This window comes from Vigna radiata, chromosome 9 (genome assembly GCF_000741045.1).
Source record: "Vigna radiata var. radiata cultivar VC1973A chromosome 9, Vradiata_ver6, whole genome shotgun sequence".
NCBI classification, from domain to species: domain Eukaryota; kingdom Viridiplantae; phylum Streptophyta; class Magnoliopsida; order Fabales; family Fabaceae; genus Vigna; species Vigna radiata.
The window spans coordinates 13,395,336-13,407,338 of record NC_028359.1 but is presented as its reverse complement, the minus strand read 5'-3'; the positions used below and the strand labels follow the sequence as shown (position 1 = coordinate 13,407,338).

At 34.5% G+C, this 12,003-nt stretch overlaps 2 protein-coding genes across 3 annotated transcripts in view; one reads left to right on the top strand and one right to left on the bottom strand.

The window, feature by feature from the left end:
* Nucleotides 1-649: 649 nt before the first annotated feature.
* LOC106773382 lies at nt 650-3,023 on the bottom strand. The gene is made up of 10 exons (XM_014660080.1): nt 2,859-3,023; nt 2,622-2,747; nt 1,960-2,534; nt 1,803-1,884; nt 1,630-1,719; nt 1,407-1,529; nt 1,194-1,322; nt 1,008-1,111; nt 833-923; nt 650-751 (listed from the first exon to the last, which is right to left on the bottom strand). The coding sequence occupies exons 1-10, from the start codon at nt 3,021-3,023 to the stop codon at nt 650-652; spliced, it is 1,587 nt and encodes a 528-aa protein (XP_014515566.1).
* A 5,796-nt stretch (nt 3,024-8,819) lies between these two features.
* LOC106774247 overlaps nt 8,820-12,003 on the top strand; it is a 41,088-nt gene continuing 37,904 nt past the window's right edge. Inside the window, exons 1-5 of one of the 2 annotated variants that reach the window (XM_014661178.2) lie at nt 8,820-8,977; nt 9,990-10,110; nt 10,814-10,902; nt 11,208-11,343; nt 11,422-11,551. In XM_014661178.2, the coding sequence (XP_014516664.1) occupies nt 8,914-8,977; nt 9,990-10,110; nt 10,814-10,902; nt 11,208-11,343; nt 11,422-11,551 (540 nt within the window). In that variant the 5' untranslated portion in view covers nt 8,820-8,913. Of the gene's footprint in view, nt 8,978-9,989; nt 10,111-10,813; nt 10,903-11,207; nt 11,344-11,421; nt 11,552-12,003 lie in introns of those variants that run through there. The other variant, XM_022786441.1, reaches the window with a different exon arrangement.

The window sequence follows — 12,003 nt, the reverse complement described above, 5'->3', positions numbered from 1 at the left end:
CCAAGTCATTAACAAAAACAGCACACTAGGGAGCCCCCTCTTGAAGGGGCAGGGAGCACCGTTGGACTTTTGGTACAAATGGCATTGTAATCGCTTACACATTGTCCGTAATCGATTACAATGTCAGACACTGAACACACACCTGGGAAAAGACCAAGTCATTACCAAAAACATCAGACTGGGGAGCCCTCTCTAGCACGGGCAGGGAGCAGCGTTGGACTTTTGGTACAAATGGCATTGTGATCGCTTACACCATGTTCGTAATCGATTACAGTGCCAAATCACAGACAGAGTCCCCCAAAAAATCACTTGCACTTTGATGGAACACTCTTACACATGCACTGCTATGCTAATACAGGCTAACCATAATCCCTTACACAAACACAAAATAATAACCAGAAATTATTCATGAACAATACTTTATAACTTTATTGATTTGCTTTGATCTGTCTCCATACAATTGTGTCAATATTTATACAATTAAATTATTCGTTACACTGTTACAAACAATAGGTGCTGTTATTTCTTATAACTTAGCACAGATCTGTTATAAGTTTCCCCTACATCTATTACAATAGATACTGTCATCTCTTTGTATATTCAAGTGCTATACAAGAACAATCTAAAGCAACAAATTTCTTCTATTTTCCTATAGTAATCCAAAAAGCTTCAGAATTGAATATCTCCAAACATTCTCCTCGTCTAAGATCCAGTCAATTAAATACTTCTTCCGAAACTCAGTCAATTCTTCCTGAAAGTTACATGCATATCACTTTAGAAAGAATTCATAAATAAACATTATTATATTTACAAATTCATAAATTTACTGAACTGTAGTATAATTAGGCATGCTTTTCCCATCATATTTGTCCTCCCCATCCCAAATTTCGAAGACTTTCATCATGATCACACCACAATCAAATCTGTACACAAAATCAAAATACATCCATTACATGTGTTGATCCAAACAGAACCACTTCATCATTGAATTAAGTATAAAGTCTTACGTGTTAGGTTGGACAGGAATTTTCGCTTGTTGAACATTCAAAGCAATCTTAGAATCTTCCAATGTATTTGTCAGCAAACCCCAAAAGTGTTCAATGTTATTTGCCTGTTCGTAAACAAATAACCCAAACAAGGTCAAATAAATTATGATCAAATTGCTGACCCCGCAACAACAACTCTAAACATACAATGCTTTTGTCTATCGCAGAACGTCCTCTGATTCCCTTCTCTAATGAGTCAATCACAAAAAACTGCCTGGTGCAAACCTTCAGTGCATAGCACCACCAGTGACCACTATGAACAACTGGGATGAACACCTACACATTTCATTTTTAATAAGTCGAAATAAGAGCTTCGTATTAAACTAACTAGTACCTAATTAACAAGTTCAGTACTCTTACCCATTCACCATTCAATAAATCTTTCACTCTCACTAGCTCATTAAGGAAATAAGCCTGGTAATCACTAAGCTGCCACACATGTCTTTTGGTGTTTCTTTTTTTATTGCCTTCCAGGAAATGGGTCTTAAACAACATCAACAATACTTAATCAATAAACAACCGTGTGCATGAAACAATAGCCAACATAAACACAAAATAAACAAACTGCAATTAAAGCTTTTACCGCAAACATTGGACTGAATATAAACCGCTTTATGGATCCACTCGACCGTTTCTCAGAATACATAAACAGGGTTGCTGCAAAAATTATAACCTACGAAAAAAACATCACTGTAACATGAACTTATTCAACTTCTACAATAAATAAACATTGATAAAGGTGAACTCCATAATTACCATGTTGTCAACACATTCTCTATGCCCTAAAGAGTTACAATCCTTGGTGGTCAGCAATTGACCCATTATTTCACAAACATAGCTGAAAAATTTATAAAATCATATTAGATACTATATATAATAGTGAACAAATACAAATAAGGTCATCGCATGTTACCTGTGTACAATGTCTTTGCGTGTCGCAAGGAAGTACAACATAAATACATCAACCGTTTCTCTAGGATCACCTATAAAGGTATACAACGGCTCTACAACCATGGGTTCAACACCAACAGGTACTTCAATCTCCTCCTCATCACCAATGTCGATGAAACTTCTTTGCTGCTGAACGAATTCTTCATCACCAACTTCTTCATCTGCAGCAAAAGGTGTTGCATGTCCACTTCCTTGAGGTAAAGGTTCTTCATGTGCACATTGTTCTGCACCTTCTCCATGTGCTGCTGCCTCTTTATTCCCCTCACCAACAACATGAACAGAAGGATTTGGTTCACATTTCCTCATCTTTCTTTGATGACTAAGTTGCTCCCTTAAAGCAGCTATTTCTTCCTTTAGGTTTCTCATTCTTTGGTTGTTTCTTTTTATTTTCTCCACTCTTGAAGCAAGTGCACATTCATAACTATCATCTTCTTGTTGAGGTGCTTGGTCACTGGTTCCCACAGCACCTATATTCAATGCAGCACGGATTAAAGGATTTTTAAGATCACTGGATGAAAGGTACCAATCAAATTGTACCTAACAAAAACGAAATTCAACATTCAACTAACAACAATACAATTCGCAATTCACAATTAAGTATTATGTCTTCACAAATTGACTTACCTTTCCTTTCTGGAACAAAACTTCGATTTCTGCCATGCCGTAATCCAATGAACGAAATCGCAGAATCCGTGGAAACACCTTAAGAGAAGTATTACCATGCAAGGACAGTCGTTCATACAACCAAAGCTACAATGAAAGCCAAAAAATAAAGTCATCACCATACTTTTGACAATCAATTAATTAACTTAATAATCACAATAGTAACAAAAAAAAATAAAAATAAACAAACAACCATACCTGCAACACAGCAGCAGCCCCACTAATGCTTAGAGAATCTTCAATCTCTCCAGTAAGAATTTTCTTATTACATCTATTTAAACTTTTTAGAAGATATGTGTGTATGGCCGAACTCCAATCATAATTACATAAAGCATCCAAATCATCTAAAACTAGAAAAGGCATGTTACAAACACGTCTTGCCTTTCTAGGAAATAAAAAGGCCACAAAACACACTAATATATACAAACGACATACCACATCTACATCAACATCTTCATTACCAACAATGTTATTAAAAATGGTTTTCATTTCTTTCAATGTGATTGTGTTGGAATTAAACAACTCTCCAACTTTACCTACAACTGTTTCATCAAATGGAACCTCCAACCCGCCTACTCCTAAACCTAAAGACATCACAACATTCAAAACATTAAAAGGAACCATCTCTTGCCTAACTCTAAATGATTGATGGGGCGGAACCCATCTACAAACCAACTGTTTCATCATTTTCATGTTAAGCTCTATTGGATCTACAATCTCTAAAAACCATTTAAAAGGGGTTTGCTGTATGCGCATCTCGTGCCTGGATTGTAACAAAGAATTCATCTCCACAACATAGGAAGATTTCACTCAACCTCGACATTGCCACTGTAAAACAGTTATAATTAACAAAATCCAATTCAGTTCTCCAAAAAATGAAAACAAAAAGACACATTACAGAACTCTACTTACATTGCTTTTAGAAGATTCCATATGTCAAATATTCAAACACCTACAAATACAAATTATCCAACAGTTTAAATTAGTAGTAAACATAGACAAAACATATTTAATAATGCGCTATTATACAAAGAACCAAACTGAATCTTTTCCACTTTGCAGTTATTTCAAAACAAACACTGCTCAGAAATGAAATGATGAATCCACTTGACCCACAATTTTCGTACTTCAAATAATTTTAACAAAATCATTCCAAAAAGTTTTTGTAACATGATAACATTCACCCAACCATTGTACTACTGACAACATGCGAAAAGATAACTTCTTTTCTTCATTTTCATCCCTAGCTTTTAAGAACAATACATAATAAAGTTCTTTTGGAACAAGTTTCGACTAAGTGATGTCATTTATTAAAGAAAATGTTTTCATCCAAACAAAATTGTCATCGTCTGTCTGTCACAGAGCTACCTAAAACAAAAAAAAAAACCAATGTTCGACCTAGGGTTAGAGAGTTCACAATCGTTCACATACATACATAATACATTACACACAACGGCATGTTTGCATGTTGGAATAAAAATCACAAAATACATTAAAACCGAACGAAACCCACCAAGTAAAAACGCCGACAGCAAAAAAACCTTACCTTTGGCGAAAAGATGACAATGTTCGACCTTTTCGACACTTCCAACCAACACTTCACGGACGGAGATGAAATCAATCACGCCTTCGATGAAGCGTCGATGAACGTACAAATATTGGCGGACAGAGATGAAGATAGACGATAACGATGGCGTGGGCAGAGGTCGGAACACTGGAGTGAGAGAGCGAGAGTGAGAGTGCGAGAGTGAGAGTTTGCGTTTGTTTGACAGAGAGAGATTTTTTCCTGGACAGAGAAACTTTCTTAGGGCGCGAACCGTTTGTATTCCACAAACCCTATTCCACAAAAGCCCTTCCTCTCACTTGTTTTGATTTAAAAAAATTACTTAATTCAAACCAATCCAACGACGCCACCTGTCGTTGGCAAATCGTTGTCAAAATAACATTTTCCATGAATTAAATGGCTCCACCATGTTGATCGAGTGAGGAAGGTAAGGTCTGATTTGTCGTGAAGATTGAAATCACTATGGTCTCTGGGGGTAGTGGCGGTGATAGAACCACTTAGAGAAATTCACTCAGCTTCCGACCATAAAAATATATGAATTTATAAGAAAAAAATATATTTGGACATTTATAATTTTATTTTCCACCCTTTCTTATTTTTTACTTTCTTTTTTTTAAAAAAATTACAAGTTTACTTTATTAAAACCATTTTATACTTGTTAAGTGTGTTAAATGAATGTTAATGTGTGTCATACAACCCTTATTTTTTATTAACACTCAGCATTACATATAGATATTCAAAGAGGATTTCAAACGTTTTTTAAAATTTCTAACTATTGGGTTGTAAGTGACTGGGCTTGTATCATAGATAACATATGACATTGAGAAGTAGATAAGGAAAAAAATATATTAAGGTCTTTAAACACAAATTCATACATAAAAGTGAAGTCAATGGTATAGTTAGAGGCTTTTTTTTGAAAAAATATATGACTATTATTGTAACAATAACTAATAAAGTTTTGATTATAATAAAACAAACACTTCTAACCAGATAAGTAAATTTAGAAGTGAAGTTATGTTAGATGAATAAGAGAGAACTTTTAATAGATATAACAAGGTTAGATACTTGATCAATGTGGTGTGAATATCAAAATGTGTGATGAAGACTTACGTTTACATATGCTTTATTTTTAATATTTGTTTCAGGTACGGGGTTGAAGTCCCTTACTCAAAGAACTTCAAGTTGTCTTGAAGATCGGATGGGCTCCCTAGTGGTCCTCTGCCATTCAAGTTACGTTGTTCGCCCTCTCTCTCTCCTTCTTGTCCAAACCGTGTGGGTGAGTACTTGTCAAAGACATTGTGATGCTCAAGTTAGTAATGTAATCGAATGGTTAACACAATAACTGATTCATATATTGTGCATAATAATCCTAAAGTCATACATAGGACCTTTATTTATGCTAGTTGTGATAGACTTTTACCTTTCACGGGCTTAACGACGACCGAATAACACCTTAATCTGCATTAGGGGCTTAATGAGTCATTACCTGCTCTAATTATATTGTTAGGGCGTGTTGAGCATGACCTAAGCCTGAATGGATGACCTAGGAGGACGACCTGGGTGGACGACCTAAGAGGACAGCCTGGGTGAACGGCCTGGGTGGACGGCTTGGGTGGATAGCCTTGAAGGACGACCTGGGTGGACGGCTTAGGCGTTGGGCCTAAATGCAGCTTGGCCCCTCGGACAAATCATACAGTACACACAAGACTGTATGGTACAATAGCCAAACGTGTTAATGTGTTAGACGAGTACAAAACTTATGCATATAATAATCCTAAAGTCCTGCATATGACCTTTATTTGTACTAGTTATGATGAGTTTTTACCTTTCATGGGCCTAATAACGACTAATAACACCTTAATCTGCATTAGGGGCTTAATGAGTCATTACCTGCTCTGACTATATTGTTAGATCGTATTGAGTACGACCTAAGCTTGAGTGGACAACTTGGGAGGACGGCCTGGAAGGACGACCGGGGAGGACGGACTGGGTGGATGGCCTAGGAGTATGGCTTAGGAGGACGGTGTGGGAGGACGACTTGGGTGGACGACTTGTAAGGATGACCTGGGTGGACGGCCTGGGAGGACAGTCTGGGTGGATGGGAACACCTCATGTAAGGATCAGGCCTCTAGATAGGGCGCCTAGGCTTCGAGACCCCGCCGCCCAGGTGGCCAGGGAGGGCGCTCGGGCGGTGGACGTTGATTTCCCTCACTTGAGCTTCCATTCAGGGTGCCCAGGCTTCGTGTTGTCCCTTAATCTAGTGCTTTTTCATGCCCTTTTGAGCTCTATCTTCTTGGCTCTTCATCTCTGCCTCATGTATTACTTCAATCTCTGTCAAAACAAGAGGAATTAGTCATAAAATCATTGAAATCAACCTCAACTCTCTTATTCACACAATTTATTGAAAAAGTATGAGTTCAAGCAAGTTTCCAAGTGAAAAATGATGCTTTTAGTATCAAAATCACATAACAAATAACAGTTTCAAACCTTTATCAGTTTATTTCTCCAACCTTGCAAAATGTTTTACTTATAAACTTTGCAGTTGCTTGTTAACACAACTGTTTATAAAAAGTTATTGCCAATAAACACTATTTTTTTTAAGAGTCGCCTTTCTCGAAACACTATATTATTTCACTCCACATACAACATACACATACCACTAAGCTAAGCTTATTTTGCTGATATCATATCTTTTTTGTTTCTATTTAACTTATTCTTTTTTGCAGATTTTATTATTTCACATTTCAAGTCAAACAAAAAATTTGGTCGTATGACAAAGACATGTACACGAGACCTTTACCTCACCATAACTAGCTCTAGCTAATATGAACATGGTAATAAATAAAATACCATTATTTTATTTATTGACAAGTTTCCTAATCAAACGTTCAAGAGCGTCTACAACTAGGGTCTTACAACAAGGACTAATGATGCTTAGGATGTTATGAGTTTTATTAGGTCTAACATTTTCTACAGCTTTGGAATACCACGAGCCATCATTAGTGATCAGGGGACCCACTTTTGCATTAAACTGGTAGAGAATATGTTGAAGAATCATGCACATTGAGTTGCTACACCATATCATCACCAATCTAATGGACAAGCTGAGGTCTCTAATAGAGAGATCAAGAAGATAATATAAAAGCTGGTAAAACTAAATAGGAAGGTTTGGGCTACATGATTGGATGATGCACTCTAGCACATAGGACAACTTACAAAGCACCTATTGGTATGTCACTTTTCAAGGTTGTTTCTGGAAAGACTTGTCATCTACTTGTGGAGATTCAACGTCAGACTTATTGGGCTGTAAAAGCTTGTCACTTGGACTTGGAAGAAGCAGGGAAGGAGGGAAAACTTCAACTGCAAGAACTAGAGAATGTTATGCTCACAACTTATGAAAAGTCCAAGTTCTACAAAGAGAAAACCAAGAAAATCCATGACCAAAAGCTTGTGGCCAAAAAGGATTTCAACATAGGGCAAAAGGTAGTATTGTACAAGTCTAGGATAGGTCCAATGAGTGATAAATTACGTTCCAAATGGAAAGGCCCGTTCATCATCACATAAGTATTCCCTTATGGAGCAACAAAGATTAAGGAAGAATTTTCAAATAGAATTTTCAAAGTGAATTGACATCATCTTCAAATATTTAATGAAAATCAAGACATGCTAAACAAGACGATGGATGAGGTGAATTTGACTAGTCTAACATTCTTTCCACCTTAAGAAAGATAAGTATTTTCATACTTTTTCTTTGCATTATATATATATATATGACATACATTGAGGACAATACATGGATTAAGTGTAGGGGTGTTTGATTTTGTTTTCTATTAGTTTATTTTTGTTTGATTTGCATTTCTTTTTTGAAAAAGAAAATAAACAAAAATAAAAGCAATTGTTTTCAATAAATATTTGCAATGGATTTTAAAATTGAATCCAATAACTGGGACCGTAATAAACTCTAGAAAAATGAGTCATGTTACTATGAGTAAGTTACTTTTATGATTTGCTGATTGAGTTGACTTGTCTTGATTAAATCTTTTATGAAAAAATATTGAGTCTTGCAAGTTTTGAGGAGAAATGTAAAGGATGAATGACATACATATTTTTCTTGAATGTTTTGTTTATACTCTAATATATATTTTTTAACTAAAATAAATTATAAAGATCAAACCTATTTTTATTATATAATTATAATTTTAAATAAAAATTAAAATATGTTATAACACAAATAAAATTATTATTATTACAATTATAAAGCTAAATATTATAATATATTTGTAAATAATTTTTATTTATTTTATAAGTAGTTTTACAATTAAAAAAATGGTTAAGTTTTTACAATTAAAAGAATAATTAAGTCAAAGAAAGTATCGTATTAAAAAAAACGTTTAAATTTAAAGAAATTGTAAAATTAATAAAATAATTATTTTAATTTGAAAAAAATTTATTTGAGAGATAAATTTAATAAATGTGAAAAGAAAAATCTCCTCAGATAATTATTTTAATTTTGAAGTAGGAATTAGGAATCCAGATTTATTCCACTAGAGCCCAATGGGTCGGCTTTGAACCAAAGGCGTTTAAAACCGTTCTTCAATCTATACCCTATTGCCTAGTTCAACTATTAAACCCACACCGCACTTGTGTCGTTGCACTCTTAACTGAAACCAGGTTTCTGGGAAGAGAGAAATGGCCCTGAGGCATCGTCTTACGAAGGAACTCTCGAAATTTCTCTCACCCGTTACTCAAGCAGGTGCGTGTGTTTTCTACACTGCCTTTTCGTCTGCACTGCACTCTCTTATTGTTGCTCTCAAAGACAAAGACAAATTATTAAAGACGAAAAACTGTTATTGTATTCGTGATATTTTGTTTATTTACTTATTGCTAAGTTGATCGAATGTTTGTTATGTTTTTTTTCTCTTTTTTATGTTGTCTTCATTGACTCGATCATGTTCAGTATTTGAAAAACAAGATAAATTAATTCCACTTTTAGTCCTTGTAGTTATAGTTACGGCAATTTGCAATTTTCGTTATTATAACAGTTTTTTTTTTTATTTTGGTACACTGTATCATTTAATTATTGGCGGGAAATGGTAATGGACAGGCTAGAATGTCAAGTGTGGAACATGTTATAAATAATTGACACTGTTGTCATTAACGGACACGTTAACATTTTTTGTTAGCAATGAGATGATATATTAACACGACCAAAATTGCTTAATTTTAGAAAATTAGAAAATCAAAATGCACTATTAAACTTTTTTACTGACCAAAATATCACATTTGCAACACCACACGGACCAAAAGTGAATTTAAGCTGAACATAATTTATCTTCAATCATTGGAAGTGAGTTTGCCCATATTTTTGGTGAGCGAGTGTCTATGTTATTCATATGGGGAATTGAAAAGTAGAACATTACTCTCATGGAAAATGCAAAGGTGAGATTCAGTTCATTAGTCCAAAATTACAGATGTTAATCTGGCTGTATACTTATTAATCATTAGTTGATGTTTCCTTTGCGTTTTTCGTGTGAGCATGCTCTCCTACATCACCAGATGTTTTGTTTTCTTAAAAGTTGATAGAATTATGAAGTTGTGCCATGTAAATTTTGATTATTATACCTTTTGGCATTGTTTGCTGATATGTTTATGATACCAAAGTTTGATTATTGCTACATGGTCTTTTTAGAATGCTTCAGCATATTATTTTCATTAACGAATTTTAACTTGATTATTTATTATTTATTTCACTCCCCCCTCTCTAGGTGTCTGTTGTCCTCAATCTAGCAAAGCCTTAAACTTAGTGGCTTTGTCTGTGATGCTGGTGCCTTCTGCTCGGAACCCAGCTGCTAATTGGAATCAAGTGAGAGAGTTTCATGAACACAGGTGATTGCTTTTTTGATTGACAGCATAGGAAGATAACATAAATTGTAGTGTCAGTCATCATTATGAATAAGATAGTATACTTAGTTTTGGGCTATTCTGTTAGGTTACTTTATACGAATAACCTAATCGAGACCCTCTTCTCACCACAACTCTCGAATAAAGAATGGAAAAGTATGTATGTATTAATGGTGTACTAGTGAATCAGAATACAAGAATCACCCAAGGAAGCCTAATCTTCCTCCACTGGAACGATCCAGTCTATACCCAAAGGCAACAACTATTTGATACCCCTCTCCCCCTATTCTGTTTATTATTTATACCCTCTCTCTCTTCTAACAAACATACTACTCTCTTTACACGTGTCTCACACGTGTCTAACTTACTCTCTTTTATTCCTAACATATTCTCTGTATCAATTCTACTGTTTTAATTAGTATGCTAAGCTGAATCAGTTTTGAGTCAGCACCATGTAATAGTTAGCCAGGCATCATTTTGTAAGGACAGATGGTTGGAGTCTGTTGTAGTACTGTTAGATTGTAACTAACTAGCTTGCAGTTCAATCTATCTGATTGAATATGCTTCTGTATTGTAACTCAATTAATGAATAATACACTACATTTAGAATGTTTAATTTTGAAACATCATAATTTAGGATTTTGTAGCTTTCTTGGGTTGTTGACTTCTGATTGCCAGTCTTATTCAGGATCTCAACAATGGCTGTTAAATTGCATGAACCTGCCACTGAAATTGATCTTTTATCTTTCATTAAGGCTTCACTGGATGAATTTGAAGGTATTACTTTTTGTTATGGTAGTCCATGCCCTTTCATATTCTTTAAAATTTTGTATGAGCCTTTCACTGGATGAATTTGATCTTTTTTATTTTTTTATTTATTTTGAGTGTTAGTTTTATTTTCTATATTCTGAAGCTTATGTTTTGCTCAATTATACATTTTAGTTTTGAATTGTATGCACCATCTCTTTATTTTTTTCTATCTTACTAGTTCATTTGTCAATAGTTTTAGATTCAATGAGTTAAATAGTCCATCCTCTCCACATTTTGCTTATTACATAATTTATCCTTTCTTTAAAATGCAGGCACCCATCATTATTGGTTAAATAGATCTGAAAAAATTGACCAACTTTTTGGAGCCGATGGAATATTTTTAGTTCTAGCTGCAAGTAATTTCAATTGTGACATTACGCTTAAAAAATTAAAGACAATTCAAAAGAGGTATACAAAAGTTATATTTTCTTTCCTCACTTTGTATTAATGTACATTTTGTATTAATTAAATATATTTTGGTGGTAGGTTTCCTCATATTAAGATTATTGGTTTGGGAGCAATTCACTCTTCTTCTGATCAAGTGCACCTAATGCAGTTACTGATGGAAGAAAATATAGCATTCCCCATTTTGTTGTCTCAGCAGACATTTCCTAAGGTGAGGTAAATCTCTTTACTTGAAAGGATTAATTTGAAAGAGGGGAGATTTTTATTCAATTGTTTTATTTGAAACAGTACATCAACCTCAATATATAGAAAACTCTAACCCTATAGTCATAATTATATAGAGATCTCTAGAATCTTCTAAGAGCTTCTAGTAGTACGCTCAATATCCTACTAATAATACCTTTGTTTAGCTTCTGGTGTGCATGAAGACTTGATGCATGCAAAGACTAGCATTTCTATCATTATTGTTGAAATATATATTGTATTGTGTTATTGGGCTTTTAGTTTTGGGCCTTTTTGATGTTGGTCCATTGTCCCATATATAGGACATTTTTTGTGTAATAGTAACTTAAGAAAAGTAATACATTTTTTTACTGTTCAGTTTTCTTTCCCAAAACTTTCACATGGTATCCAGAGCCCATTAGGGTTTGCCCGCCGCCGCAT

Bases quoted from the DNA above. Each gene is read 5' to 3' on its own strand.
- LOC106773382 (XM_014660080.1), bottom strand. From the start codon at position 3,023: ATGCCTTTTCTAGTTTTAGATGATTTGGATGCTTTATGTAATTATGAT. The intron at 2,535-2,621 runs GTAAGTCAATTT...CGTTTTTGTTAG, and splicing joins TTTTGTTCCAGAAAGGAAAG to GTACAATTTGATTGGTACCT. The intron at 1,112-1,193 runs GTATGTTTAGAG...GTTTACGAACAG, and splicing joins CTGCGATAGACAAAAGCATT to GCAAATAACATTGAACACTT.